We start from the raw sequence: 27,889 nt of genomic DNA on the forward strand, positions 1-27,889 counted from the left end.
ATTTGGGAAGAGGAGTAATGTTTTGAGATACATCCATGTTACAAGAGAGGAGGTGCTGGCAGTCTTAAAGTAGATAAGTGCCTGGGGACTGACCCAGGGAAGAAATTGTTGTGGCCCCGGTAGTTAGATTTGTATCATCAGACTAGATTAGCTTTTATTTGTCATATGTGCATCAAAACACATGATGATTGTCCTGGGGGACAATTTGCAATTTTTGCCATGCTTCCAGTGTCAACATAACATGCCCACAACTCACTAGCCCTAATTGTACGTGTTTGGAACAAAAGCACCCAGAGGAAACCCATGCGGTCACAGGGAGGACATACAGAATTCCTTACAGACAGTGGCAGGAGTCAAACATCAATCAGTGGTCACTGCCACTGTAAAGCGATTGAGCTAACTGCTCTGCTCACATACTGCTCCAGTCACACAAGACTGGAAGGTAGCTAAAGTGCCTTTATGCACCTAAAAGGGCAAGCCATGGAACTACAAGCCAGTCAGCCCAAAATCAATGGTGGTTAAGTTACTGAAAGATTCTGTGGGTTAAGATCTACATTTAGACAGGCAATAACTTAATTAAGGATAACCAGTGGGAAAGGGTATTTCACAAATTTGATTTGAGTTTGTACGAAGAGATAACCAAGAGGATTAATGAGGGTGGTAGATGTCTACATGGACTTTAGTAAGATTCCTGCATAGTAGACTGGTCCAGAAGATTAGATCACAGAATCCAGGGTGAGCTCACCAACTAGATATACAAGTGTTAGTGGAGTGTTGTTCTTTCCATTCAGAGGCCTGCAACCACTCTGTGCTACAGGAGTGAGTGCCGAGGCTGCTGTTGTCCATCATCTATAATTTTGATGAGAATGGAGAATCGGGTTTGTTATCACTGGCATGTGACGTGAAATTTGTTAACTTAGCAGCAGCAGTTGAATGCAATACATAATCTAGCAGAGAGGAAAAAATAAGGAATAAAAAACATAAGTAAATCAATTACATTGAGTAATTTTTTTTCAAGTGTGCAAAAACAGAAATACCTTATATTTGAAAAAGTGAGGTTGTGTCCAAAGCTTCAATGTCCATTTAGGAATCAGGTGAGAGAGGGGAAGAAGCTGTTCCTGATCACTGTGTGCGTGCCTTCAGGCTTTCGTATCTCCTACCTGATATTAACAGTGGGAAAAGGGCATACCCTGGGTGCTGGAGGCCCTCAATAATGGACGCTGCCTTTCTGGGACACCACTCCCAAAAGATGTCCTGGGTACTTTGTAGGCTAGTGCCCAAGATGGAGGTGACTAGATTTACGACCTTCTGCAGTTGCCCCTCCATACCAGACAGTGATGCAGCCTGTCAGAATGCTCTCCACAGTACATGTATAGAAGTTTTTGAGTGTATTTGTTGACACATAAAATCTCTTCAAACTCCTAAGTATAGCCGCTTTATAGTTGGCTAAAATATAGTTGACATGGTTAGTAAGATTGGAGATGGCATAGAAGTGAATGAATAAAAGACAGGATAGGCTGGGACTTCTTTCACTTGAGTGCAGGAGGCTAAGGGTAACCTTATTAAGGTACATAAATTCATGAGGAATGTAGATAAGATGAATGGCCACATTATTTCTCCTAGATAAGGTGAATCTGAAATTAGACAGCATAGATTTAAAGTGAAGGTGGAGAAATTTAAAGTGGGCCTGACAGACAACTTTTCCCCCACATAGAGGCTGGAATGATCTGCCAGAAGTGATGGAGCTGGAAACAATTACAACATTTAAAAGTTGTTTGGACAGATACCTGATGAGAAAAGGTTTATTTAGGGGGTTTGGGCCAACATAGACAATTGAGACGAACTCAGGAAGGCCAACTTGTTCAGTATAGTACAGTTGGGCAGAAGGGCCTGTTTTCCTTGTTGCATAACTCTATGACTAATGTGAACAGAACATAATTCAATCCAGTACCAGAAAAAAGCCAGAACCGAAGATTTTGTAATAATGAATTTTACTTGGTGCTAAAAATCACAGATCATTATAATTTTCAGATGTGAAGGTGACATCTCATTCAGTTACATCTTACTGGAAACCATCACAAACATCCTAACTGGTCTTTGCACAAGAAACCCTTCAGTATCTTATGTGTTTCCACAGTGGCCCAGTGGTTTGGTAATGTTGTTTTAACTCCCCATCCAAGTATTTACGCCCAAGCAAGCAGAAGGGACTATAATCACAGAATTCTCATTAATAGCCCTCAATATTTTCATACTGAGCCAACTATTTGTCAATATTTTAGAACCTGTGAACCCTCAAACCTGCCACTCAAGATGTGTCAAGACAGCCTGTGACTATGCAAAGATAAGATGTCAATTTAAAGATACTGCACAATAAAATTCTGTTTGTTGCCAGGTTTCTGAACATAAACCCTGGAATGGTACAGGGTGTCCGTCTAGCTGCTTGAAACTCAACAACTTGGCTTTGGTTCCTCCGAGTCCAGTAACACTTTCTCAAGGATTCATCCAGGATTTTTGAACAACCTCCACCACCCTTTCAAACCTTTGCGCAAAACACAATCCTGCTGTTTCTGACTTGTTTGCCAATTAAACCGAATGTTCATCCTTTGCCTCACTCTTTTGGAGAGATGGGGATGATTTTATAAATGCTAGTATCTAGCCATTGTCTAGGTGCTTTGATATTATTGACCAATATCATTGTTTCGATAAGGTTAATCTGGGGAATGCATCACAGTTACACTTTGACCTTTCAGAGAGGCTGCAATTCTACAATAGTTTGGCAAGCGTTTCTTCCAAAACGAGCATACAAATCAAAGGACATACAATTCTATTTTACTCACTGAAATTCTACAAAAACCTGAGGAAATATTTGGGCAAGACTGTTGCATAAAAATCAGTTTGTTGTACGAAAAGTGCTTCCTGTTCTGTGCAAATCGGCCTGGTTCTGATCGTATTATCACAGCAACACCAGAAGTTTTTTTTAAAGAAATAGAAAATACACGAGCTTGTCAAGAATCATTCATGTCCAAACAAAATGTAAAACAGATGGTACTTCATTTTAACACAGGGTACCAGTTCCCCAATAATTAATAGTTCACAAATATATCATTTGAAGATGAGACACAATTATTCTCAAACAACTGAGAACATTGGAATAATTAACTTATTTAACCCTGGCTCCATTTCATACTGCCTTTAAGTTCTACCCTTAGCCTTAAAGGGATCAAGAACCTGAAGTTCCTCACTGAGACAAGAGTTGCTTCCTGTGGGACACTACCATCAAATCCTTGATGGCTAGTCAGTAGGATGACTAACTAAATACATTTCAGGTATCAACAGACTTGCTTTTATAACTTGTTTCTATGAAGACACCACAAAAACATCTTAATTGACGATCTGCTTGGCAAAATCAATGGTTTATCACTTTCATCATTAAATTACAACAAACATAAATGAAAATATTCTGTTTCTCTTCTTAAGTTCTACAGTGTAACATTGGTGCAAACATTTCCCCAACATTGCAGTCAGCTCAAGGCGAGGTTTTAGTTGTCATTGGCTTCCTAGATATAAAACTGGTGGTAGGCAAGAGTGTCCATGAAAGGACGCACCAGGTTGTCGGTGGAGAAGTAGAACACCAGGCCGAAGGTGATGGAGATGGGAAGAGCAGGCAGGGCTTTCTTAAATACAGCTAGCAGCAAGAGGGTGAGACACAATCCCTGTTGAAAGCAAAGAGAAAGATTCAAGATTGTTTATTATCATTCTTCAGTCCACAAATGCAAAAGAGAACAAAATGATTGTTACTCATGATCCATTGCAGCATAAACAAACACAGTAAGCAAAAAGAGCACAATAAAAATACAAATATAGATACTTAAGATGGCTTATATAAATAGACTGTATGTGCATAAGGAGTTGCTAGGTACAGGAGTTAACTGTACGTAAGGTGATGGACGGGAAATGATAAAGTGGTGGTGTGGGTTAATTTGGTGGAGGTGTCGGTCATCCTGACAGGTTCGGGAAGAAACTGTGTTTGAGTTCGGAGGACCTGGTGTGGATGCTGTGTAGCCTCTTCCCTGATGGGAGTGGAACAATCAGTCCATGAGCAGGGTGTATGGGATCCTTTATGATATTTCCGACCTTTATCCGGCACCTTTCTGTGTGTATGTATAGAATATATACATTCTTGATGTCAGGTAGGCTGGTGGCTGGTGCTGGTGATGCACTGGGCAGTTTTAGCTACCCACCGTAGAACCCTTCTGTCCAGCGCAGTGCGGTTTCCAGACCACACAGTGACGCAGCATGAAAGAGTGACTTTCAATTAACATGCCTGACATGCGCGGTTGGAGGCAGAGGGTGCAACTAACGGCTACAGATACTGCAGGGAACTATGAATGGATGTATTCTTACATGGCCTTCAGTCACAAGGACCTTCCCAATCACATATCTCCATCCCCCCTCCAAAAAAATCCCTTTCTGGGGAAGATTACGGCTCCTGTACCTTCTTCCCGGAGGCAGCAATGAGCAGAGAGTATGGCCTGGATGGTGGGGGTCCTCGATGATGGGTGTTGCTTTCTTCTGGCAGCGCTCCTTGTAGGTGTGCTCAATGGCACACAAGCTGCACCACTGTGGTCAAAGCCAAGGGTTTATCCCAAGGGCCATGGCATAAATCAGTCCATTACCTCACCGGAGTGGTTAAAGTCAGCAAATTAATCTTCAAATGCCACATCCCAACCACAGTACCACTCGCCTCCAACCTACTCAAATCACCGTGCCCTTGATACTCTCCCATCACCATACCTGATGAACCAGCACTTGCACACATCCATTCCTTCAAATGACCCTCAAAAGCTGCAAGCCTATATCACACATTGCTAACTATTCACTTGTATGGCAGTATCACATTATTTCCTTGACTGTCAGTCAAGCTGGCGTTATTCTTTCCAACCCCATGATGCCTAACAATTTTAGAACAAATAAATAACTCTTCTAAAAAGAATGTCCACAAGGCATAAATCCCTAAATGCCCCTAAATAAATTCTCCATAGACCATAAAATATAGGACCAGAGTTAAGCCATTCCATCATGGCTGATTTATTATCCCTCTCAATCCATTCTTTCTTTAGCCAGAGGATGGTGAATCTGTGGAATTCATTGCCACAGGCAGCTATGGAGGCCAAGTCACTGGGTACTTTTAAAGCAAAGGCTGACAGGATCTTGATTAGTAAGGACGTCAAAGGTTATGGGTAAAAGGCGGGAGAACAGGATTGAGAGGGAATATAAATCAGCCATGAACAAAAGGCGAAGCAGACCAGATGGGCTGAATGGCCTCAATCTGCTCCTATGTCTCAGGGTCTTATGGTCTCTTGCATTCTCCCTGTAAACTTTGATGTCTTTACTAATCAAGAACCTATCAACCTCAGCTTTAAATATACCCAATGACTCGGCCTGTGCAACCATCTGTGGCAATGAATTCCACAGATACACTTCCCTCTGGTTAAAGAAATTCCTGCAGGGATTTGTGCTCACAAATTCGAATTAAGCTTTAGGACATGCCGTGAACTGCAGCAATACAAAATGAAACATGCAAAGTGCTCCTTCTCTCCACTTACAATGAGAATTGCGATGAAGCAGGCCAAAGTTGTGTTCCAGTCCCCGCTGGCGCCTGCCGCAGCCTTGCCCACAAGGACGCTGTAGAAGATGAAGTCTCCCAAGCCTAGCTTCACGCCCTCTGTTAAAATAGTCACATCAATGACAACATACCCAGAGGTATAACAGTAACAAAAGACTAACCGTGCTGGGACTGTTCCCGTAAGGTGCGGGATGGAAACCAGAGGACATCACTCCAGAGATCCTCCCACATTCCAAAGACATACAGGTTAATAAATGGGGCAGCACAGTACCACAGTCGTTAGTGGAATGCTATCTCAGTGCCAGCGACCTGGGTTCAATTCCCACCACTGTCTCTGATAAGTTTGTACGTTCTCTCCATGGGTTTCCTCCCACATTCCAAAACTGAGTGGGTTAGTAGATCAATTGGTCACATGGGAGTAATCAGGAGCGCGAGCACATTTACCCCGTGTTGTATATGTAAATAAAGATAAATAATTGTGGGCAACCTATGTTGGCGCTGGAAGCATGGCACAAACTGCAGGCTGCCCGTAGCACACCCTTGGAATGTGTTTGCCTTTGACGCAAACAATGCGTTTCACTGTATGCTTCGATGTTTCAAAGTACATGTCACAAATAAGCTAATCGTTAAAGATCCTTAAATCTGTAAGAATCCAGAATTGAGTTCAGAAGGAACCTTTATATTAGATCAGGGAATGTGCTGAAAAGGATGCAAATCAGGTTTATTATCACTGACATATACCACGAAACTTGTGGAAGCAGTACAGTGCAAGACAGCTTAAAAAATACTTAGTTTCTATAATAAATAAATAGTGTGAAACAAGAATAGTGAGGTTGTTTTCATGGACCCTTCAGAAGTCTGATGGCAAAGGGGAGTATGATGTTCAGGTTCCTGTACCTCTTCCCAAACGGTAGCAACGAGAAGAGAGCACATCCTGGGCAAAAACAGTCCTTGATGATGGATGCCACCTTCAGAAAAGATGTATTTATTTTGTTTTATTTAGAGATTCAGCTTGGAAACGGGCCTTTCAGCCCAGTAAGCCTGCGATGCCCAATTATACCCATGTGACCAATTAACCTGCTAACTCAACTACACGCTTGTTATATAAGCATAGGATGGAAAATGAAGTAAAAGACCATATTGAGGAATGGGAATTTTGGGAGGAATTGTAACAGTCTACACAAATACCATATAAACTGAATTGGAACTGGAACTGAATATTTTACATATTTTGCTTGCACTTGCAATGCAAAGAATTACAATAGGATTTATGAAATAAATATATTTAAACAAAAGCTAACAAACAACCTATGTGCAAAAGAAGACAATTTATACAAATTTAAAAATGAGGGGTATAGATAGGGTAAATACAAACAGGCTTTTTCCACTGAGGTTGGGTAAAACTAGAGCTGGAGGTCATACGTTAAGGGTAAAAGGTGATATATTTAAGGGGAGGGGAAACTTCTCCACACGGGATGATAAGAGTGTGGAACGAGCTGCCAGTGGAAGTGGTAGATGCAGGTTCGACTTTGACACTTAAGGGAAGTTTGGATAAGTACATGGACGGAGGGGTACTATGGTGGACTATGTTCCACATGTGAGTCAATGAGAATAACCGTTCAGCACAGACCAGATGGAACAAAGAACCTGTTTCTGTGCTGTAGTTTTCTATCACTCTGCAAAGAGTCCCTTAAAGTGAGTCTCTAGGTCGGGAGCTCCCAACCTTTTCTACGCCATGGACTAAAACCATTAAGCAAGGGGTCTGTGGACCCCAGGTTAGGAACCCCCACTCTAGATAGTGGAATCAGTTCAGAGTTGTGGGGAGTAAAGTTATGCATGCCAGTTCAGGAGTCTGATGCTTTTAGGGTAATTATTCCTGAACCTGATGATGTGGGACCTAAGGCTCCTGTAGCCCTTGCTCAATGGTAGGAGCGAGAAGACAGCATGGCCTGGATGGTAGTTCGTCATGAAAAGGTCAGACCCAATTTATGCCACACTATTCCATTCAGGACCACTGACAACTTAGAAAACTCCACGCTTGTTTGGGATTAGGGTTAAAGTTAGGGTTATAGCCCTATCTATCATGGTTTTAGCGTAATAACTGTTTCTGAACCTGGTGGTGTAGGACCCAAGGCACCATGTCCCATACCATGGTTCGAGTGTTTCTGCCCAATGGTAGTAGCGAGAAGAGAGCAAGGTCCAGTTTATTCCAAACCTTCTCAAACCCATTCTCTTGCCTTTTACCCATAACCTATGGGCAACTGAAAAAAAACTCCATGCTTTTCCAGTAATGCTGGGATGTGGAGTTTGCGAAGTTGGTGGCAATGAGTTAGAGCAGCCTGCTACATCCAACTTCAGTTCCACGTTCCCTCTGAAAAACAACCCCTGACTCAACATACAGAGAAGTATTACACCAGGTAGAGATCAAGATATAACAACTTGCATGGCTGGAGGGATGACCAAGAGTTTACTCAAAGAAATTGGCTTTATTGAGGATTTACTTATTATTATATTTTTTGCACTATTTGTCTTCTTTTGCATATTGATTATTTGTCTGTCTGAGTAGTTTTTAATTAATTCTATTGTATTTCTTTGTTCTACTGTGAAACCCTGCAAGAAAATGAATCTATGGTGACATACAGATAATGAAGTTACTTCGAGCTTTGATTTGAAAAGGAGAAGTAGGCGTGCAGGTTTAGTAGGATCTGGACAGACAAAGGAGGATTAGAGGCACAGAAGAGTACAACACAGAAACAGGCCTTTTGGCCCATTCGGTCTGGTTGGTGGATGAATGAGCAGAACAAGTTCACCTACTTTCCTCCTCCGGTTCCTCTGTACCAGAAGCTGCATGGTGCCCTCCGTGGACCTGGGCCTGGGGTAAACTGGTGACATCATCCAATGCTTGGTCAGCTTGGTGGTTTACCTCAACATCCACATCAGGATAATTCTCTACACAGGAGAGTAAGGTTCTAAATTGACAAAGGTCTTCAGAAGAATTCCTGTTTAAATAATAAAGTATCTCACAGACACTGCTTCAATATATTATTCCTGCTGATGTCCACACACTATTCTGTAGCTACTCTCCCATATTCCCAACACTGGTCACTGAACATGACCAGCCTATAGTAGCTATCTTCCTCCAGCAATGGGAACAGAGACTTCTCCTTACCTCTTTGGTTGCTTCCTTAGCATCACAGAAGATAGAACAGTACAGCCCAGTACAGGCCCCTCTGACCACAATGTTGTACTGACCTTTAACCTACTCAAAGATTAATCTAACCCTTTTCTGCCACGTAATCCTCCATTTTTCTTTCAACCAAGTGCTCTTTCCCCACAACACAATAAAAACAAAGGGGGTTCCGGGTTATAGCTCCTCATCTCTGTCCTAAAGGGGCATCCCTCTATTCTGAGGCTCTGCCCTCTGGTCCTAGACTCACCCACTCTTGGAAACATCATTTCCACATCTACCCTATCAATGGGTTTCAATGAGATCCTCCCTTAATTCTTCAGTGAGTACAGGCTCAGAGCCATCAAACACTCCTCATACATTAACCCTTTTGTTCCCAGAATCGTTCTCATAAACCTCCTCTGGACCCTCTCTAATGCCAATACATCTTTTCTTCGATAAGGGGCCCAAAATTGCTCACAATACTCCAAGTGCAGTCTGAAGAATGCCTTATAAAGCCTTAGCATTACATATCCTAGTCCCAGTGAACACTTGTTGTAGGAAAGGCATTGTCAAGCTGGGGGTGGGGGGGTGGTGCAGGACAGATTTACAAGGATGCTGACTGGGCTAGACGGCCTGAGTTACAGCAAGGGGTTAGCCACACTGGACCTTCATTCCCTGGAGAATGAGGGGCGAACTTGGAGAAGTTTATCTGAACAATCATAGTCTTTTTCTCCAGGGTGGAGAGTCCAAAACTACAGAACATAGATACAAGAGGGGAGAGATTTATTTTCAATTACGGGAATATGGTGTGAAAGTTATTGTACAGTGGAATACATCAAAAAGCTATAACTTCCTACAAAATAAATAAATTAGTGCAAAAAGTGAGGTTTAAAGGAGACCCAAGAGGTAACTTCTTTATGTGGACGATGGTGAATACCTGGAATGAGCTGCCAGAGGAAGCGATCAGGGCAAGTATGATTGCAACACACAAGAGACACTTGGATAGGAACAGGGAGGGAGGGGCTTGGAGGGTTATGGGCCAAACGTGGGTGACTCGGAATAACAGGGAGGATGCTGTGGTTGGTATGCACCAGTTAGGCTGGCTATATAATCTATGAGACTATGATTCCGTTTCTGAAGCCAGGTATTTCTAGAAGCCCTCTGCAGCTCACTGACCAGGCCATCTCTGAGCACAACAGATGGACCAATGTTATTTTAAAGCATTCTTTGCTCACCACTGAAGTCCTGATGGAGGGTCTCAGCCTGAAATGCTGTCTATACATTTCCCTCCATAGGTGCTGCATGAGCTTGAGTTCCTGCTGCGTTGTGTGTGTTACAGAAAGGTGGTGGATACCAAAATCAGTCTCTCCCCCCCCACCCCCCACAATATCCAGAATAAAAATGCAACTATCACATTATCATCAGCAGGAGTGTCCAGATGTAGCAATAAGACAGGAGAATGGAGTTAAGGTGCAGATAAACCACAATCTACACTCAGTAGCCACTTTATTAGATACACCTGCTCATTAATGCAGATATCTAATCAGCCAATCATGCGGCAGCAACTTAATACATAAAAGCATGCAGACATGGTCAAGAGATTCAGTTATTGTTCAGACCAAACATCAGAATGGGGAAGAGATGTGATCTAAGTGATTTTGACTATGGAATGATTGGTGCCAGATGGGGTAGCTTGAGTATCCCAGAAACTGTTGATCTCCTGGGATTTTCATGCACAATAGTCTCTAGTGTTTATGGAGAAGGGTGCAAAAAACAAAGACATCCAGTGAGTGGCAGTTCTGTAGGTGGAAACACCTTGTTAATGAGAGAGGTTAGAGGAGAATGACCAGACTGGCTCAAGCTAACAAGAAGATAGCAGTAGTTTAAAGAACCACGTGTTACAACAGTGGTGTGCAGAAGAGCATCTTTGTACCACACATCAAACCTTGAAGAGAATAGGCTACAGCAGCAGCAGGTCACGAACATACACACAACAGCCACTTTATTAAGCCAGTTCCCGCAGAGCTCTGTAGGATTCAATGATAATCAACATAAATAATATTGTCATTGCAATAAAAAGGGTCTTGGATCTGTATTCAACAAACTAACCTCCGCCCAAGTCCTAACATGCCTTACTGCAAATCTCCGTGAGTCAGTCTTACACCAACCTGAATTACATGTGTTGTTCAGAGGCTCCTCAGTGCCCAAATCTCGCTTTGCCATCGTCACCAGCCAGACCATGGTGGCTGCAGGGAAAGACATCTGATTAAGAAAGTGTGTCCACTTGCTTGGGTCAAGGCAAATTTAATTTGATTTCCTGTTGTACCAATCTACCCAGGATAGACTGTGATCTGACTCTCCCATAGATAGCACCTTGGAAATCCCAGATTAGTCCTATTCCACTGTAGATTGTAAATACATTCCACTGTACTCCATTGGGCAGTGTGGTAGCGTAGCAGTTAGCGTAACACTTTAAAGCTCTAGTGATCGATCAGGGTTCCATTCCCACTGCTGTCTGTAAAGAGTTTGTACATTCTCCCTGTGACCATGTGGGTTTCCTCCAATGTACAAGTTAGGGTTAGTAAGTTGTGGGCATGTTATATTTGTGCGGGCTGCCCCCAACACAACCTCAGACTTTTGATTGTTGACGCAAATGATGCATTTCACTGTATGTTTGTTTTGATGTTCCAATGTACATTTGACAAATAAAAACTAATCTTTAATAATCTTCAGACCGGGTCATAAATCCACACTTCAAAGCACAAACCAAAGTAGCAGTTTTGTTTAATTATTATCATGTTCACCGAAGTATGAGCAGCTCCCAGCCAAATGTGCGTGTCAACAGCCACACAGCTGGTACAGCTGCTGCCTGACCGCTCCCGAGACCCTTGTTCGTGCTTTCCCTCCCTCTCGTCACTGGCTTTGGACAATTCATGTTTAAGTTAAACTTCCCCAGAACACAATGGTGCAATTCTACATTGCTATCATAGACAACATCCTCACATCAGCTATCATTGTCTGTAGTGTTCTCTCACAATATATGAGAACTACAGCAAACTGTCAGGTCAGCAGAAAAGGTCATTGGCTGCAGTCCATCATCACCACAGCACTTGTATGTGTCCAGGACAAAGAAGCAGGCAAGAAAAATCACTGCAGACACTACCCACCCCGCAAAGTGCACTTTCCAAAAGCTCCCTTCTGGAAAGTGCTATAGGGCTATTAAAACAAAAAACTTCACACCTTCTGAAAAGTTTCTCCCTACAGAAAGTTAATGTGATCAACTATTCTAGTTATGCCCCCCCCCAATCATCTCTGTCTATTATCCCCATCACTGCACTGCATCGTAAAGACTTCAAAACACTTTTCATAATACTGTTTACTGTAAATACATGCTGGTATTTATGAATCTATGCCCATTTTATTCCTTCAATCTCGACCTTTATTAGATATATCTTTATTTTCTAAATAGTTTTTATTCTTAATATTAATTGTAAAATGTTGTTTTTTGTTATATGCCATGCCCTGACCAACACACCACAGCAAATTCCAATTACGTGTAAATACATATGGCCATAAGACCATTAAGACTACCAGACATAGGAGCAGAACTGGCTACTCAGTCTATTGACTCTGCTCCGTCATTCCATCATGGCTGATTTAGAATCCATCTCCTGCCTCCCCCCCCCCCCCATAAACTTTTAAATCCTAGCTAATCTAGAACCTATCAACCTCTGCTTTAAGTTACTCAATGACACGGCCTCCACAGATTCACCCCTCTGACTAAAGAAATTCCACCTTAACTCTGTCCTAAATGGACATCCCTCTATTCTAAGGCTATGTCCTCTAGTCTGAGACTCCCCACTGGAGCAAACATCCTCTCCACATCAACTCTACCTAGGCCTTTCAATATTTGATAGGTTTCAATGAAATCCACCCTCAATCTTCTAAACTCTAATGAGTACGGGCCTGGAGCCATCATATGTTAACCCTTTGATTCCTGAAATCATTGTTAACCCTTTGATTCCTGAAATCATTTTCATGAACTTCTCTGACCCTATCCAATGCCAGCACGTTTTCTTAGATAAGGAGCCCAAAACTACTCATAATATTCCATGCGCGGTCTGACAAATGCCTTATAAAGACACAGCATTACATCCTTGCTTTTATATTCTAGTCACCTCTGCCACTTCTTTGCCCATTCTTCCAATCTGTCAAAGTCCTTTGGCAGACATGCTGCTTCCTCAACCTATCTGCTAACCTGGCCACAAAGCTCTCGATTCCATCATCCAAATCGCTGACACATAACGTGGAAAGAAGCAGTCCCAACACCAATAACAAATGTACTTTGAATCTGGGTCATTACATAACAACCAGTCTAGAACAGCCTTTCCCTAGGGGGCTCAACCACGAGCTGCTCTAAAAAGCCATCACATAAGCATCCTACAAATTCCCTCTCTTGGGATCCAGCACCACTCTACCTGCATATTGAAATTCTCTATAACTAACGGAACATTGTCTTTTTGACATGCCCTTTCTATCGCCCATTGTAATTTACACTCCACATCCAGATACTATTTGGAGGCCTGTATGTAATTCCCGTTAAGGCCTTTTTACCCTTGCAGTTTGTTAACTCTATCCACAAGGATTCTACATCTTCCAATCCGATGTCACCTCTTCCTAAGGATTTGATTTCATTTTTTATCAACAGTCACCCCAGTTCCTCTGCCTACCTGCCTGTTCTTTGTGTGCTTGGATGTTAAGCTCTAACTTTCAGCCACGTCTCAGAAATGTCCACAGCAACGTACCTGCCAATCTCTAACCGCACAAGATCAACTACTTTATTCTGCATATTGCGTGCATTCAAATATAACACCATCAGTCATGTATTCATCACTCTTTTCAATTTTGACCCTTGTTACACATTAACACATCCCATTGACTGTACTTTTGCCCTATCAGCTGCTTGTCCTTCCTCACAGTCTCACTACACACTGCATCTACTTGGAAACCAACTGTCCCTTCCTCAGTTGTATCACTCTGGTTCCCATTCCCCTGGCGAATTAGTTTAACCTTTCCACACAACTCTAGAAAACTTGCCCATAAGGATACTGGTCCCACCCAGGCTCAGGTGTAACCCCTCCTTTTCCTACCGGTCAAACCTTCCTCAGGAGAGATCTGAATGATCCAGAAATCTGAAACCCTGTCCCCTGCACCAATTCCTCAGCCACTCATTCATCTGTACCATCATCCTATTTCTGCCCTGTACTGAATGTGTAACGAGGAGTAATCCAGAGAATATTATCTTGAAGGGGTCACATCTGCCTGTCTGTGTTGTATTTTGTGTTATGAGTTCTCTACGGGGAATTTGTTACATGGGTTGGGGTGTGGTAGAAGTAAATGAATATATTTACATATTCATGCTTTGGCTTTAGGTCAGTTTAGTTTAGTTACAGCCAGGGTAAGTCATGTGGGGAGTGGGGGTGATTTTTTTTGTTGATTGCTAATTATGTTGAATGGAATGCTATTACACTGTTTAATATATAGCTAAGACCGCTAACTTCATTATTTCGCTTATTTCATTATCTTCACTCTACCGCTAATTTTAGTTTTGTTAGTTTTTTTTAAATCACTATAAGATCATTCGTCTTTGCTGGTTTTGTAATAAAGGATCAGAAGTACTTCTTTCAACTTGGAGATTAATTATCTGAGAAGCACATCACACAGTGCCAGCCTCCGCCCTCAGTCGCTCAGCCATTTGGTTTGTTTTCAAGTAACCCCTACAGTCTCATCCGTGATGTTTCCAGCCTCCCAGATGGTGCAAGTACATTCAGCTCCAGCCTCCAGTGCTTTGACCTTGTCAGTCAGGAGCTGAAGTTGGCTGAACTTCCGGCAGATGTAGTCACCGAGGAGACAGTCAGATACCCTGACATCTCACATCTCACAGGAGTAGCATTTCACTGCTTGAACTACCATCCTGCCTACACTTGTTACACCTCTAACTTCCCAAGCTTAAGCTCTAGCCTCTGTCTGTTCTCACTGGAGCCTGACCACTCGAACACTCACAACGGCTGCTCTGCTTCCCTTCAGTTTATTGGTCTCTGCTGAGTGTGTCAAAGGTCACGATGATTGCAGCCTGCCGAAAAATTCTGAAAGGCCTCAAGCTCTTTTTAAATCTCACGCTGCCTCACCAACAAATACCCTCTCATGACGGTGCTTGATTCACGATTCCATGTGTCCTCTGCGTCTACATGTCTGAGATGCTGCTGCAAACAAGTTTTTCATGGTACCTATCTATACCTTACTGTACTTGTGAACATGACAATAAACTTGACTTCACTCTATCTTGACCACCAACACTCTGTGCATTTTACACATTTTCGCTGTGACCATATGGGTTTCCCCCAGATGTTCAGCTTTCCCGTTCGGTAAGTTAATTGGCCACAGTAAATTGCCCGTAATGTGTAGGCAAGTGGCAGAATCTAGGGAAACATAAGAGCAGAATTAAGCCTTTCCATCATGGCTGATTTATTATTCCTCTCCGCCCATTCTTCTAATCAGTCTAAGTCATTCCACAGACTCCATTCTTGCTCAACACTGCCAGCCCCTCAGCCTATCTTGGTATTGCCTGCAATCTTGGCCAGAAAGCCCACAATTCTGTCACCTGAATCATTGGCATGTGGGCAGAATACAACGGGATTAGTGTAAATGGGTAACTGAGAGGCAGCATGCACTCAGTGGGCCATTGGAGCTGCTTCTGTCTTGGATAACTGTCACACTATGACACCAATGTTTAACAAATTGATATTCCCAACATCAGTTATCAGAATGCCTAAGAGGAGCTGCTACTCTTCCACGCAGTGGCCTTATCACTTAACCGAATCCCACCAATCCGCTCCATTACTATCACACTGGGAACCACAGAGCCTCACTCCCCCCCCCCCGATTCCACCTCTTCTAGTTTGCATGGGCCGAGGACTGAGAGGTAGCGTGGGAAGAGACAGACAGAATTTTGCACAGCAGAGGAATTAAGGGTTATGGGGAACAAGAGTGTAGGTCAGCTAGATCAGCCATGATCTTATTGAACGGCGGAGTGAGCTCGACGGTATAGTTGGCCGACTCCTGCTCCTGTTCTTTGCTTTTATTATCCCGTTAATGACTGCAACCTTCCCCAAGTCTGCGAATTTTCCTTTAACAACCAAGTGTGAACAAGAAAATCAAAAGTGGACTTACATGAATATATCAAGGCTGGGAATATTGGTTCATTCCTCTCCTGGGCCGTCTCCACGAGCACTCTCAGGGGGCCTTTAGGGCACAGCACTGCGATAAGATCTGGAGTAAAACAGGAACCATCTAGCATCAATGTGCTTGTGACCAGTACCTGCAATTATGCAGCTTAAAGGCCATTGCTGACAATGGTCCCGTCACATTCCTAGATGCTAATTTATTGTTGGTACAATCTACTACTTTGCCTACAATTGGTTACGGAAACTGCACTGCAACCAACAGGAAAGCCCTACAGCGAGTAGTCAAAGCTGCCCAATGCATTACCGTCACCAGCCTACCTGCCATCGAGGGCATAGATACAGAAAGGTGGCGGAAAAGGAGCAGTAACATCATGAAGGATCCCACCCTCCCTGCTCAAGATCTGTTTGTCCCACTCTCATCAGGAAGGAGGCTATGTAGCATCCACACCAGGACAACAAACTCAAAACCAGTTACTTTTGCCAAGCAGTAAGGCTGATCAACACCTCCACCCACTAACCCACACTTCCACACCCCCACCACCACTACTTTATCATTTCCTATCAGTCTCCTTATGCAGAGACTCTCCTGTGCCTAGCGTCACTTTATGGACATACAATCAATCTATGCATATAAGCTATCTTATGCATTTATATTTATTGTGCTTTTATTATTATTGTCTTCTTTAATTGTGTTTTCTTTTGTCTTGCGTCGAATCTGGAGTAACAATTATTTAATTTTCTTTTCCACTTTTTTACTGGAAATGACAGTAAACTCTTAAATCATGAAGACATTAAATTAGCACAGAAGTCTTAAACTTATAGAGCACTTCACATTGTGAGCATTCACAGCAGTGTTGGTGTAGAAAATAGGTGGCATAATAGAGTAGCAATTCATACAATTGCTTTACAGTGCCAGGAAGTGGTCAGTGTTCGACTCCTGCAGCTGTACGTGCTCCCCTTGACCACGTGGATTTCACCCAAGCACCCCGGTTTCCTCCCACATTCCAAACACATATGGGTCAGGGCACTAAACTGTAGGCATGCTACGTTGGTGCTGGAAGCCTGGCAACAAGTGGGCTGCCCCAGCACATCCTCGGACTGAGTTGGTCACTGACACATTTCACTGTATGTTTTGACATACATTTAACCAATAAAGCCAATCATTCTTTTTTCTTTCCTTACTACACATACTTTCTGTCCATTCCTGGCTCTCTGCTCTTGAGAACTCTGCCTGAAACTACCCTAATTGAAGCGTTAACTAACGCTAGGCAGTGTTGATGTTACAATGCAATTTCAAAAGCGGGGAGCTGTATCGCAGAGGATGACACACATACCATATACTGATATTGCACCAAGAATGACCCAGGCTGACCACTCGGGAAGGTACTTAATGAAGACCAGGGCCATCAGTGCACTGATCATGATGAGGTAAGCCTGCTGCAGCTGGAGAGGACCCTTCCAGTGGATGCAGATCATTCCGACCACGCCGAAGTTCCAAATTATGAGGATCAGGGTCGGGTAGTCCATGGCCACATTGTATGTCTTAAACACTTCACTGCGGGAAACAGGTCAGTCTGTTATCACAGTAACCTACACCAAGCTGCAAAAACTGAGTTGGAAAAAAAATGGCGGAAGGCAAATACTTACCCTAGGTATATATAGGTGAAGAGAAAAAGTAACAGCAGAGAGGAGAGGATCAACCAGCCGTGAATAAACTGGAAGACACAGGCACTGTGGTTAGACAGCAGTCCAACAATATCTCTCTTGTTATCATCATAAGACACAAGAGCAAAATTGCTGATATAACGACATAAGTGTGGTCTGACCAATGCTTTATAAGGCCTCACACTTTTTAAACCCTGGTGGATTGTCACAAGGTCAAATTCCAACCATACCATATCTTAAGATCATACTAATCGCAGATCAGGAAAACTTGCTTTCCTCACAAACTGATGTTGTTTGGAGCTAATTAAGTCCTGTTACTCTTGCAATGCAAGAAAAAGACACAGCCAGTTTTTGCAAACACAACTCCCTCATAATAATTGGACAATCTGTTTTATGATATTGATTAAAGGATAAATGTGGTCACTTTGAACTGGGCGAGAAATTGTTCTTCATCGAGTTTGTGGAATGGGATGTTCTCTGTCCAAGGGAGGCCTGTCTACATTTAATTCTTCTGAAAAATGGCAGCAACAACAAAGCATCTCACTCTCTTGAATTCTCTATCTCTCTTTAACCCACCCCTCCCCACATCTCCCCTCTACCCCTCACCCTCCCTCCCTAACCCTCTCTACCTCTCCCCTCCCCTCTCAACCTCTACACTCCCTCTACCTTTCCTCCTCCCCTCTACCCTCCCTCCCCACCTCTCCTCCTCCCCTCCCCCTCTCTCTACCTTTCCCCTCCCCATCTCTCCACCTCTCCTGTCCCCCCCTCACTCCCCATCCCCTCTCTCCCTACCTTTCCTCCTCCCCTCTCCCTCTGTGTTTCTGCTAAGTTTTAGCCTACATCAAATGCCAAAATCTCAGGACTGAGACCACTTTCCAACTGAGCAAGTGAAAAGCTGTCACTGAGCCAGGGATGACGTCTGCAAAATACTCGTATTAATGGAAGTTGTCACTTCTTTTCTTCATGCTGTTAGTGTTTTGTGCTCTGGGTGCTTGACACCTGTTGCTGGAGAGTTAAGCGTGAGCTTCTGTTTGCATGGGGAGACAAACCTTATTACAGACACAAAAAGCTGGAGGAGCTCAGTAGACCAGGCAACATCCATGGAAAAAAGTACAGGGTTTCGGGCCGAGACCTTTTGGCAGGACAGAAAACACTGTCTGGAACTGGACTGCATCATGTAAAGGAGCCCAAAGAAGCAGAAATGAGATACTAAACCTCCCTTATTGCATTTGCTGTACCTAATAAAGTGGCCACTGAGTGTATGTTCACAGCCTTCTGCTGCTGTAGCCCATCTACTTCAAGATTCAACATGTGGTACGTTTAGAGATGCTCTTCTGCACACCACTGTTGTAACACATTGTTATCTAGGTTAGTGTCACCTACTTAGAACAAAGAACATAGAAAGCCTACAGCACAACACAGGCCCTTCGGCCCACAAAGCTGTGCTGAACATGCCCTTACCTCAGAAATTACCTAGAGTTACCAATAGCCCTCTATTTTTCTAAGCTCCATGTACCTATCGAGGAGTCTCTTAAAAGACCCTATCGTATCTGCCTCCACCACCGTTGCTGGCAGCCCATTCCACACACTCACCACTCTCTGAGTGAAAAACTTAACCCTGACATCTCCTCTGTACCTACTCCCCAGCACCTTAAACCTGTGTCCTCTTGTGGCAACCATTTCAGCCCTGGGAAAAAGTCTCTGACTATCCACACAATCAATGCCTCTCATCATCTTATACACCTCTATCAGGTCACCTCTCATCCTCCGTCACTCCAAGGAGAAAAGGCCAAGTTCACTCAACCTATTCTCATAAGACATGCTCCCCAATCCAGGCAACATCCTTGTAAATCTCTTCTGCACCCTTTCTATGGTTTCCACGTCCTTCCTGTAGGGAGGTGACCAGAACTCCAAGTGGGGTCTGACCAGGGTCCTATATAGCTGTAACATTACCTCTTCGCTCCTAAATTCATTTCCACGATTGATGAAGGCCGATACACTTTACGCCTTCTTAACCACAGAGTCAACCTGCGCAGCAACTTCGAGTGTCCGATGGCCTCGGACCACAAGATCCCTCTGATCCTCCACACTGCCAAGAGTCTTACCATTAATACTGTATTCTGCCATCACATTTGACCTACCAAAATGCACCATCTCACACTTATCTGGGTTGAACTCCATTCGTGTCAGCTTGAATTTAAACACTGCCACACCCACATCCCTTAAAAATGAATTTTAAAAACGTGGGCTTGCGGGGTTTGTCCCAAAATATTGTATAGTTCTGTTCCCATTAGCTGAGCTCCCAGCCCTGGACGAAGAGTGGTTTGACTTTTCTTATGATTTGTTTATCTGCAATACTTCTTAACGTGGGTTTCCTTCAGATGCTCCAGTTTCCTTCCACATTCCTAAGACATACAGGTTGGTAAGATGTGGGCATGTTACGTTGCTGCTGGAAGCACACGAACTCTTACAAGCTGCCCTCAGCACATCCCGGTTGAAACAAACAACACAATTCGCTGAATGTTTTCATGTACCAGTGACAAATAAAGCTCATGTTTTTGAAAAGGTGAAACATACAGAACTTAATTAGTTTCACTAATTTGAATTTATTACACAAACAGAAATTCAAAAACTCCTACCTTGTAACATCGATATTTGTAAAGAAAGACAAGAAGAATTGTCATTATGACAATAACACTGATCATGATCAAAGTGTTAAGGATAGAGTTGAGAATACGCTGTCCAACCGAGTCAGTATCTTCTGTGAACGGGGTGTAAATTCTGTGGGAATAGAAGTCAAAAATGTTTAATGTATTTCCAATATTTATAATTAGTCACAAATGTATTTGGATATCATCTTTAACTTTGCACTTACAATGTAATAAAAATACCCCAAGGCACTTTACTGGAACATTATCCAACAGGAAGTGAACAAGCTAGTGTCCTAGTGCAATCACAACAACTTGGATCTGAATGTCCTCACTGTGTTGAGGATGCATACCAACTTCAGGAGGATTGTTTCCCCCCTCCACCTGCTCATCACCAATGACTTTATGGTCAACACCATTTCTGGTGAATAAAGTTGGTCCCTGATAAACAGATATCATGACAGTCAATGAAAAAGTGTAGCTTTCACACGTGTCATGGAGGGAGGAAAGAGATGTAGACAGCTAGAGTGGTTTTGGGCAACAGTTGCTAAGCCTGAGGGTTCCACATCAGTGATGGAATGAAAAGCATTGTCCAGATTCAGAAACACAGGAGATTCTGCAGATGCTGGAAATCCAGAGCAACACACACAAAATGCAGGAGGGACTCAGCGGGTCAGGCAGCATCTACAGAAATGATTAAACAGTCGCCATTTCAGGCTGAGACCCTTCTTCAGGACTGGAAAGGAAGGGGAAAGATGGCAAAATAAAAAGATGGGGGGGTAGGGAAGGAGTACAAGCTGGCTGGTGATGGGCGAAGCCAGGTTGGGGGTGGGAAAGGTGAGACAAATGAGATCATAGAACAGTAGAACACAGGAACAGGGCTTCACCCCATGGTGTCCTGCTGAACCAGATGGACAACTAAACTAATCCCTTTTGCTTATATAATGTTTATCCATTCCTCTCATGTGCCTGCCTCTAGCACAATACCAGGGCAGTGCATTCCAGACACCCACCCCTCATTCCTTGTGTAAAACACGCCTTCACATTTCCTTTGGAGAAGCTGGGAGGTGATAGGTGGAATCGGATAGGCAAGGAGACTGGACCATGGGAAAAAGGGGAGGACGAGGGGCACCAGAGGGAAGTGAGAAGGAAATGGGTAAAAGGGGAGCCAAAATGGGGAACAGAAAAGAGAAATGGGAAGTGTGAGAGAAATTATACCGGAAGTTACGGGGATCAATGTTCATGCCAGGTTCAGAGGCATTTTACGTTGGTAAATCTCTACATTAAGGCATGCTGTTATGTAAAAAATTAAACCAGAAGACTACTCTAACGATAGAACTTGGCTCAAAACATGTCAATCATGAGTTGCAGAGCAATGAGTTTACATCCCAGCCCTAGGGAATGCTGCCCTGCCGAAGGGGGAGACATCTATTAAAATGCACTCTGCAATGCCAGCGAGAGTGAGAACATGGGTGGAACACAAACTGCAGCACAGACCACTTGCCACGTGGCAAGTTTCTATGCTAAGAAGGCTAATCTGAGAGATCCTTAAACTGCCCGGCTGCAAGTGGGTGCCGCGCAAGGCACTTACAGCTGGCCATCCTTCCTTGTGTAAAAGCTGACAGATTTGATGGTCACCACCACCACGGCCATGCACAGAGTGACTGGTACAAACAGCATGATGACGTGCTTGGCTCCATACTTCAGGATCAGCTCCTCCTCCTCTTCCTCCTCACCTTCTCCGCCCGCCTCTCTGCCTGAGGTCCCGGCCCCCGAACCTTGGCTCCCATCCGTGGGGTGACTGGCAGAGGATCTGCTCTGCAGGGGTCAGAGAGCACAAGATCATTGGAATTGGAGCTAGTTTATTATTGTCACATATACCATCGTACAGTGAACAGCTTGTCTCGCGTACCGCTCATACAGTTCAGATCATTACACAGTGCACTGAAAGGAGAATTATCATAGTAGCACCATCATGGACACACGTCTCTCCATCATCAAGGACACTGATGAAAGATGATGTCTCAAGAAGATGCTGTGCATTGTGAAGCACCCTCACCATCCAAGACATTCCCTCTTTTCACTACTACAACCGGGGAGGAGGTCCTGCCTGAAGACACAGGCTCAAAGCTTTAGGGACAACTTCTCCCCTCCACCAACAGATTTCGGATCGGTCCATGAACCCATCGACACTACCTCACTATCTTGCTCTCCGTTTTGCATCCTTTTTTTATACGGTCCTATTTACAGTGGGTTTTTTTTAAATGTATTTCTCGGTACTGCTCCCACAAAACAACAAACTTCACAACACATCAGTGTTCATAAACCTGATTCTGAGAAAGTGTGCGAAAATGCTTTCAACGTGCCGTCATCTTGCACCGATCTTCTATTCTTTTTTGTTTCCAGATATTTCTCAGTGTGCATCACCAATCTGTTATTTGCGTCTTAGAAATGAAAAATACCATTGTTTTTGAACCACAAGCTACCTCCAACAGATAAGAATGGCTTAGACGTCCTGCTTAGGGACCTTACACATGGTGGGAGAAGGTTGTAAAGACGGGCCACGGCTGGAGAATGGGCACTGGACATGTGGAGCGTCTTCTGTGTGTGGATTCAGAATTGGTTTGCCCATGGAAGTCAGAGGGTGCTAGTAGATGGAGCATATTCTGCCTGGAGGTCGGTGGCCAGTGATGTTCCACAGGGAACCCTGTTCTTTGTGATTTTTATAAATTACTTACGTGAGGAAGTGAAAGGTTGGGTTAGTAAATTTGCAGGTGGTATTGTGGATAGTAGTGTAGAAAGTCAACAGCAGGACAGAGACAGGATGCAGAGCTGGGCTGAGAAATACAGGTGAGGTTCAATCAGGAAAAGTGTGAAGTGATACAACTTGGAAGGTCAAACTTAAAGATGGAGTACAGGGTTAATGGCAGAATTCTTAGCGGTGTGGAGGAGCAGAGGGATCTTGGGGTCCACATCCATAGATACTTCAGAGTTGGTGCACTAGTTGATAGGCTGGTTAAGAGGGTGCGTATAGTATCTTGGCCTTCATTAGTCAAGGGATTCAGTTCAAGAGCCGTGAGGTAATGTTGCAGATCTATAAACTGGTCAGACCGCACTTGGAGTATTGTTTTAATGTTTGGTTGCCTTATTATCGGAAGGATGTGGAGGTTTTTGAAAGAGGAGGAGGAGTATGCTGCCTAAATTAGAGAGCATGTCTCTCATGGAAAGCTTCAGCGAGCTAGGCCTTCTCCCTTTGGAGCGAAGGAGAATGAGAGGTGACTTGGAAGCAGTGTGTAAGATTATAAGAGGCACAGACAGAGTGGACAGCCAGTGCCTTTTACCCCAGGGGCAGTGATGACTAATGCCAGAGGACATCCTCTTAAGATGAGTAGAGCAAGATTTAGAGGGCGGGGGGATGTCAGAGGTAGTTTTTTTTTTGCACAGAGAGTGACAGGTGCCTGGAATGCACTGCCAGGGGTCGGAACAGAAGCAGGTACATTAGTGGTATTTAAGAGACTCTTAGATAGAGCAACGCATGAAAGAAAAATCAAGGGCTATGGACTGTGTAGGAGGAAAGGGCTAGATCGATTGTGGTTTATATAGTTCAGCACAATATAATGGGCCAAAGGTACTAAACTATGCTGTACTTTTCTATGTTCTATATTAAAAGTAGAAACAGTTGAAAACTTCAGCAAGTCAGGCAGAAACAGGTCATTGAACAGGGATCAGATGAAAGGTCACCAGCTTGAAATGTTAACTCAGTTTCTCTCCCCACAGATGCTGCCCGGCCGGCTGAGTGTCTCCACCAACCATGGCATTTTAACTCCAGCCTCTTTCAGCTTCGTGAATACAACATAATCTGCACAACTCGACAAGGGACTGTGTAATTCAAGACACTTCACATGGTTCAAAATTCCATTTACATTAGATAAAATTAAGATTAGCTTTATTTGACATCATGGACACTGAAACACAATGAAATGCATCGTCTATGTCAATGGCCAAAACAGGGCGTAGTTTCGCCATGCTTCTGGCACCTATATATACTGAGTTCAGCTGCAGCTCCACAACAGTGCAGCAGCTCTTACCCGATTCCTTCCCTTGCCGCCGAGGCCATGCACCCCATCCATCTCCTGGTACGAAGGCATGGTCGAGGCGCTGGCTGATATCAGAGCTGTTCGCTCGCTGTACTGGTCGTCTTCACTGTCTGATGAAATCATGAACAAGCTTTCTATAGGCAGCAGTGAGTAATCTCACAGGCACTGGATAAGGCTGAAATGCAGAAAAGACCTATGTTAGAAATTTGCAATGAGTATTATTATAGAGCCATATATCACGACACACAGAAACAGGCCATCTAGTCTGTGCCGAGCTATTAATCTACAGAGTCCCATCGAGCCACACCTGGACCATAGCTCTCCACACTCCTCCTATCCAAAATTCTCTTAACTGTGGAAATCAAACCTGTATCCACTACTTCTCATCGCCCTCTGAGTGAAAAGAACTCCCACTCCTGTTCCCCTTAGACATTTCACCTTTTATCCTTAACCCATGACCTTATCGTTACATGAAAAGCAAGATTAGCTTTGTTAGTCACACGTACAGTCAAATGTATAGTTTGCATCAATGACCAATGCAACTGGGGGCAGCCCACAAGAGTTGATATGCTTCCCGCGCCAACATCGTACGTCCAGAATTTACTAACCCTTACTAAACCTCTTGGAATGCGAGAGGAAACTGGAGCACCCAGAGGAAACCCACATGGTACATGAAGAATGTACAGGAATTGAACCCCAACCAGTAGCACTATAAAGCGTTACAATAGCCACTAGGCTACTGAGCCACCTTGTTCCGAGGTACAATGAAAATCTTTGATTTGTATGCCATCCACACAGAGCATTTCCCAAAGTCAGTACATTCACAAGTCAGGGTATGTGCATCCCTTGCCGACTATAAAAAGATTAAGAATACTCTTAAAAAGGAAATCAGGAAAGCAAAGAGGAAATACGAGATGGAGGGTTAAGGAAAATCCCAAGAGTTTCTAAAGCTCTATGGAGGACAGGAGACTCAGAAGGGAATCAGCCCACTTAGAAATCAGCAGGACTGCCCATGACAAAGCCGCTGAAGATGTGTTGATTTTTCAATAAATATCTCTCCTCAAGTGTTTACTTAAGATTTCACTAAAGGTTTCGACAAACTTGTGATGAGTAAATTAATCTGATCTGATCTGGAATGTGAGTGTCTCTGGTACCATCGTGAAAGGGTTACTGGAAGCCACAGTATTGAACTCTTACAATCCATGTGAAGGTTTTCCCACAACACTCTTGTGCATGTTGTTTCAGGTGTGGGATTATCTTTCCAGGTTAGGAAGGCTAATTAATTGGATGGGATCTTAGAGCTAGTAGTGGTGCCCTTCTGTCGAAGGAAATGGACAGTCAAATTTTCAGATTGACAAGTCCTGGTGAAGTTCAAGTTCAGGTTTAATTATCATTCAACTATACATCAATACAGCCAAACAAAACAGCATTACTCCAGAGGCCAAGGTGAAAACCATAGTACCAACAGCCACACACAGCACAGGGCACATATAGCACATATGAATGCAAGCACATACATCATTAACATACAGCAACACAAAAAATATATAGTCTAAGAACCTGAGTCGAACACAATGCAGCTTGTCTTCTGCTGAGCAAACAGCGGGGACAGTACTGTCTCCAGCTTGGCCGCCACACCTCTGGTGTTGTGCTCCGACTCCAGGGTGGCTGTAAACAGGCGACACCACGGCCTGAGGCCTAATCCTCGCTACAACTGAGGCCGCGCAGCTCCCCGCCATCTGTCTATAAATTAGTGAGTCAGACTTGCAGCATTCCACAATGTCCAACAGGGTCTTGCACCAAGTCTAGCTCCTTCAGATTCTCTGCCAACGAGCAACTCGCTGATGGAGTTAACCTGCAGTACTACAAATTCTTAATTTCCAGCAGGGTTTTGCAATTGTAAAAAGTATGTTTAAAAGAGTTTTGACCTGAATGTCAACAGTCCAATGTCAACTCAATGCCAGACTCACTGAGTCCCACCAGCATCTTGGCTGTTGCTCCAGATTCCAGGACCTTGTGCTTCCATGAAGCAGGGATATAGCCTAATGATATTACATTGTGTATGGGTAGCCTTTGTGACTGAACAGATTAAAAAGGTTCAAATCACGTTGGAATCTCAGAATCATACAGGCAGGGACCATTCAGCCTACTCTAACTGTTCAAAAGACCCATCCAGTTCGTTCCATTCACCCTCCTTATTCCATAACTCTGCAAGATTTCAAGTTATCCAACTTTTCCAAAAATACTATCATGGACTACCACAGCACAGAAACAGGCCCTTTGGCCCATCTAGTCCATGCTAAACTATTATCCTGCCTAGTCTGATCAACCTGCCCCTTCATACACCTCCCATCCAAACTTCTGTGAAATGTTACACTCGAACCCACATTCACCAACTCTGGCAGCTCACACTACCCTCTGAGTGCAGACATTACCCCTCAAGTTCCCCTTACATAATTCACATTTCACCCTTAGCCTAGTTCTAGTTCCACCCATTTTTAGTGGGGAAAGCCTATCTATGCCTCTGTCAAATCTCCCAGCTCCAGGGTATGAAGTCCTAACCTATTCAATCTTTCCCGAAAACTCAATACTGGCAGCATTTTCTCTGCACTTTCTCAATCTTATTGATATCTTGGTACCCACTTCTACACCAACCCGTCCAGACTTCGCATCCCACACCATAACAGCTGACGGGTTGGGGGGAGGGGAGTTACCGGGGCAGGCATTCATAGTCGGGTGCGTACCCGGAGGCTTCATCGAGTGAGTTGTATCACCGCAAACCTCGGCTGAGCACTCAACCCCCTCGCTATCCAAGGAGAAGTGGATAAACTTCCTCATCCAACCAGCCGGCCAGCTCAAAAGGAAGAGGAAACGAAAGGGAAATCTTGGTAAAAGCTAGCGATTTCTCTTCCGGATTATTTTGGTATCGAAAATGCTGCTGGATTTAAAAAACTTGAAATCTTGGAGGGTTAGGGGATAATAGGTGATTAACGTCCGGTTCCTAGTGAGTTGTGTCTGCTGGGCGCTGGAACATTCCTCGCCGGCGGCCGCTTCTCCGGCTGCTCTGAGGCGCGAACCTGTCGCCTGCCCGCTCGATCCCAAGGGGCCGAATGAAGGACAGGGGACCCTCGACCAGACAGTACTCCTTTACCGCCTCACGGCTCTGCAAATGGCAGCGGCCTGCAGTGCAGTGCGTTCCAGCCCGGCCCCCGGCCCTTTATACTTGCCTGGAAGAAGTGTGGAGGGAGAGAAGAAGCCAAAAGCAACGTTGGTGCTTTGATGTCGCTAAATATCTACAGACAGGAGGAGGACATTCCACAGGCAAAACGATCGACTGCAAAGAAGCCGGACCAGGGAGGGCGACGGTAGTCAGCTGCTCGCATCAAAACATAGCGACCAGGGCTTTCCCACAAGCCCTACGTCTCATGGGAAATGTCCTT

General features: G+C 43.9%; 1 protein-coding gene across 2 annotated transcripts; it reads right to left on the reverse strand.

Annotated features, from left to right (window-relative positions):
- Positions 1-1,974: 1,974 nt before the first annotated feature.
- On the reverse strand, positions 1,975-27,889 carry psen2 (presenilin 2). Of its 2 annotated transcripts, none has more exons than XM_059982202.1 (11): positions 27,677-27,889; positions 24,441-24,624; positions 21,944-22,170; positions 20,344-20,485; positions 17,687-17,754; positions 17,374-17,594; positions 16,026-16,124; positions 10,964-11,041; positions 8,441-8,575; positions 5,607-5,725; positions 1,975-3,713 (listed from the first exon to the last, which is right to left on the reverse strand). In XM_059982202.1, the coding sequence occupies exons 2-11, from the start codon at positions 24,570-24,572 to the stop codon at positions 3,558-3,560; spliced, it is 1,377 nt and encodes a 458-aa protein (XP_059838185.1). In that variant the 5' UTR covers positions 24,573-24,624; positions 27,677-27,889; the 3' UTR covers positions 1,975-3,557. The 2 variants fall into 2 exon arrangements, with proteins under 2 accessions (XP_059838185.1, XP_059838186.1); XM_059982203.1 differs by lacking the exon at positions 27,677-27,889 and adding an exon at positions 27,194-27,322.

The sequence above is a fragment of the Hypanus sabinus genome, chromosome 10 (assembly GCF_030144855.1).
Source record: "Hypanus sabinus isolate sHypSab1 chromosome 10, sHypSab1.hap1, whole genome shotgun sequence".
Lineage (NCBI taxonomy): Eukaryota > Metazoa > Chordata > Chondrichthyes > Myliobatiformes > Dasyatidae > Hypanus > Hypanus sabinus.